Here is a 1,589-nt window from a genome sequence, read left to right as displayed (position 1 = left end):
CGCATAATTTTTTTGTAAGCTTTTAAAATAAAAAAATTAATACATATAATGAGAAAATAAATATGGTATTTTTTTTTAAACTAAACTTTAGGACTTGGTACACTTTTATATCTCAGTCCTTTTTGTGCCAGCATAATTTTAATATAGGAGAACTTGCCTCTTTTTTAACAGTAATGTTTTTGTTGTGATGTTCATTACTTTGATACTTCCACTAAATCTGCTCTTAAATTAAAAAAAAAAAAATACTTATGTTTTTAAACCAAATTTTTAATTTATTCGGAATATTTTAATTCATCTTAATAATTCAAGAAAAGACTTGCTTCACCAGGTATCGTCGTCGTTCATTCATCACAATTATGGACACACAAAAGAAGCACAACAATCTGGGTAAGACTTTGAAGTATCTTCTGGGATATAATCGCATTCGGGCCCGGCAAACATTACTGGGCAACTATATACAAAACATATGAAAAGCTTTTCTTATAAAAGATTCTTACATATATTGTTATAAACTTACGCTAAGCCAGTTACGTCCCCATTTGCATGACACTTAAATCTAGCACACGTTCCAGGAGGGGTGTAAGATTCACCAACCTCAAGACTTGTTCCATCCATAATACATCCATCTGAAAAAATATATTTTTTGAGTTTCAAGGTATCTAGATTTCCATAATTATATGGATAAGATACATACCACCAAATACCGATGCAAAAAGACAGATAGTCAAAAAAATTGATAGAATTAATTTCATTTTGAGTATTTCACACTTTGAAAGTTCCTTAAGAAATAGGTTGTATAAAGAACGGTTCGACTTTAAGTACTTTTTGCGATCAGTCTAACCAGAAAAATTAAATACAAATATTTATTTTAAAAAACGCCATACCAAATAGATTGTTTAAATGTTTGGCTTCTATATATATGGATAACATCTGTTTCTCATATAAAAAAAACAACAATAGGGTAAAACTATACAATACGCCGCCGTAGTTTACAAAACGCCCCACCAGTCTCGTACGCACACAGGTGTTGCTAAGCAAACAAAACGAAAACTGTTCAAACTAATTTAAGTTGCTCGTCAATTGTGTTGTAGTATTCTGTGTGCCCTGAAAAGAAAAAACTGCAAAACAAAAATTTGGCACCAAAACATATTGCCAGCGCAGACAAAATTTAATTTTTTCAAAAAGTATAAAGACAATATCAAATTGATTTATATATTTAGAAAGTTCAAAAATTGGGCTTCTTAGTCCTTTTTTGGCAATTCCTTGAAATCAGTTTGGATTGCTATATTTTTGCATGCGCTTATTGCACTTCGAAATTTACAAAACGCCCCAGTACAGTAAGTGTAATACGCCCCACTAAATTATGGAGTAAATACACATCAACATTTTTTTTATTTGCTAGGTATATGCTTAAGAATTGCATTAAATTACAAAATGACGACACTGCGGCCATTATGGTCAAAAACGAAAATTATTACAGGACCGTTTTTAAAGAAGTTTAGTTTTCAGGGCATATCTTGCCATATGGCGTTGCACGAGTTTTTTTTACCAGATTGAAACATTTGCGACCGCAAAGCATCGCAAAATTC

The 1,589-nt window shown here is 31.3% G+C and overlaps 1 protein-coding gene across 1 annotated transcript; it reads right to left on the bottom strand.

The window, feature by feature from the left end:
* Positions 1–274: 274 nt before the first annotated feature.
* Positions 275–817, bottom strand: LOC129908288 (U-scoloptoxin(16)-Cw1a-like). Its single transcript, XM_055984694.1, has 3 exons — positions 695–817; positions 518–626; positions 275–451 (listed from the first exon to the last, which is right to left on the bottom strand). The coding sequence occupies exons 1-3, from the start codon at positions 750–752 to the stop codon at positions 355–357; spliced, it is 264 nt and encodes an 87-aa protein (XP_055840669.1). The 5' UTR covers positions 753–817; the 3' UTR covers positions 275–354.
* Positions 818–1,589: the final 772 nt, after the last annotated feature.

The sequence above is a fragment of the Episyrphus balteatus genome, chromosome 2, assembly GCF_945859705.1.
Source record: "Episyrphus balteatus chromosome 2, idEpiBalt1.1, whole genome shotgun sequence".
Classification (NCBI taxonomy): domain Eukaryota; kingdom Metazoa; phylum Arthropoda; class Insecta; order Diptera; family Syrphidae; genus Episyrphus; species Episyrphus balteatus.
The sequence above is the reverse complement of the archived record's forward strand: the minus strand, read 5'-3'. Positions and strand labels throughout refer to the sequence as shown.

Excerpts from the sequence above, each read along its gene's own strand:
- LOC129908288 (XM_055984694.1), bottom strand. The coding sequence starts at position 752 with ATGAAATTAATTCTATCAATTTTTTTGACTATCTGTCTTTTTGCATCG. Across the intron at positions 627-694 it reads TTTTGCATCGGTATTTGGTG|ATGGATGTATTATGGATGGA; the intron begins GTATGTATCTTA and ends ATATTTTTTCAG. Across the intron at positions 452-517 it reads GGGGACGTAACTGGCTTAGC|TTGCCCAGTAATGTTTGCCG; the intron begins GTAAGTTTATAA and ends TTTTGTATATAG.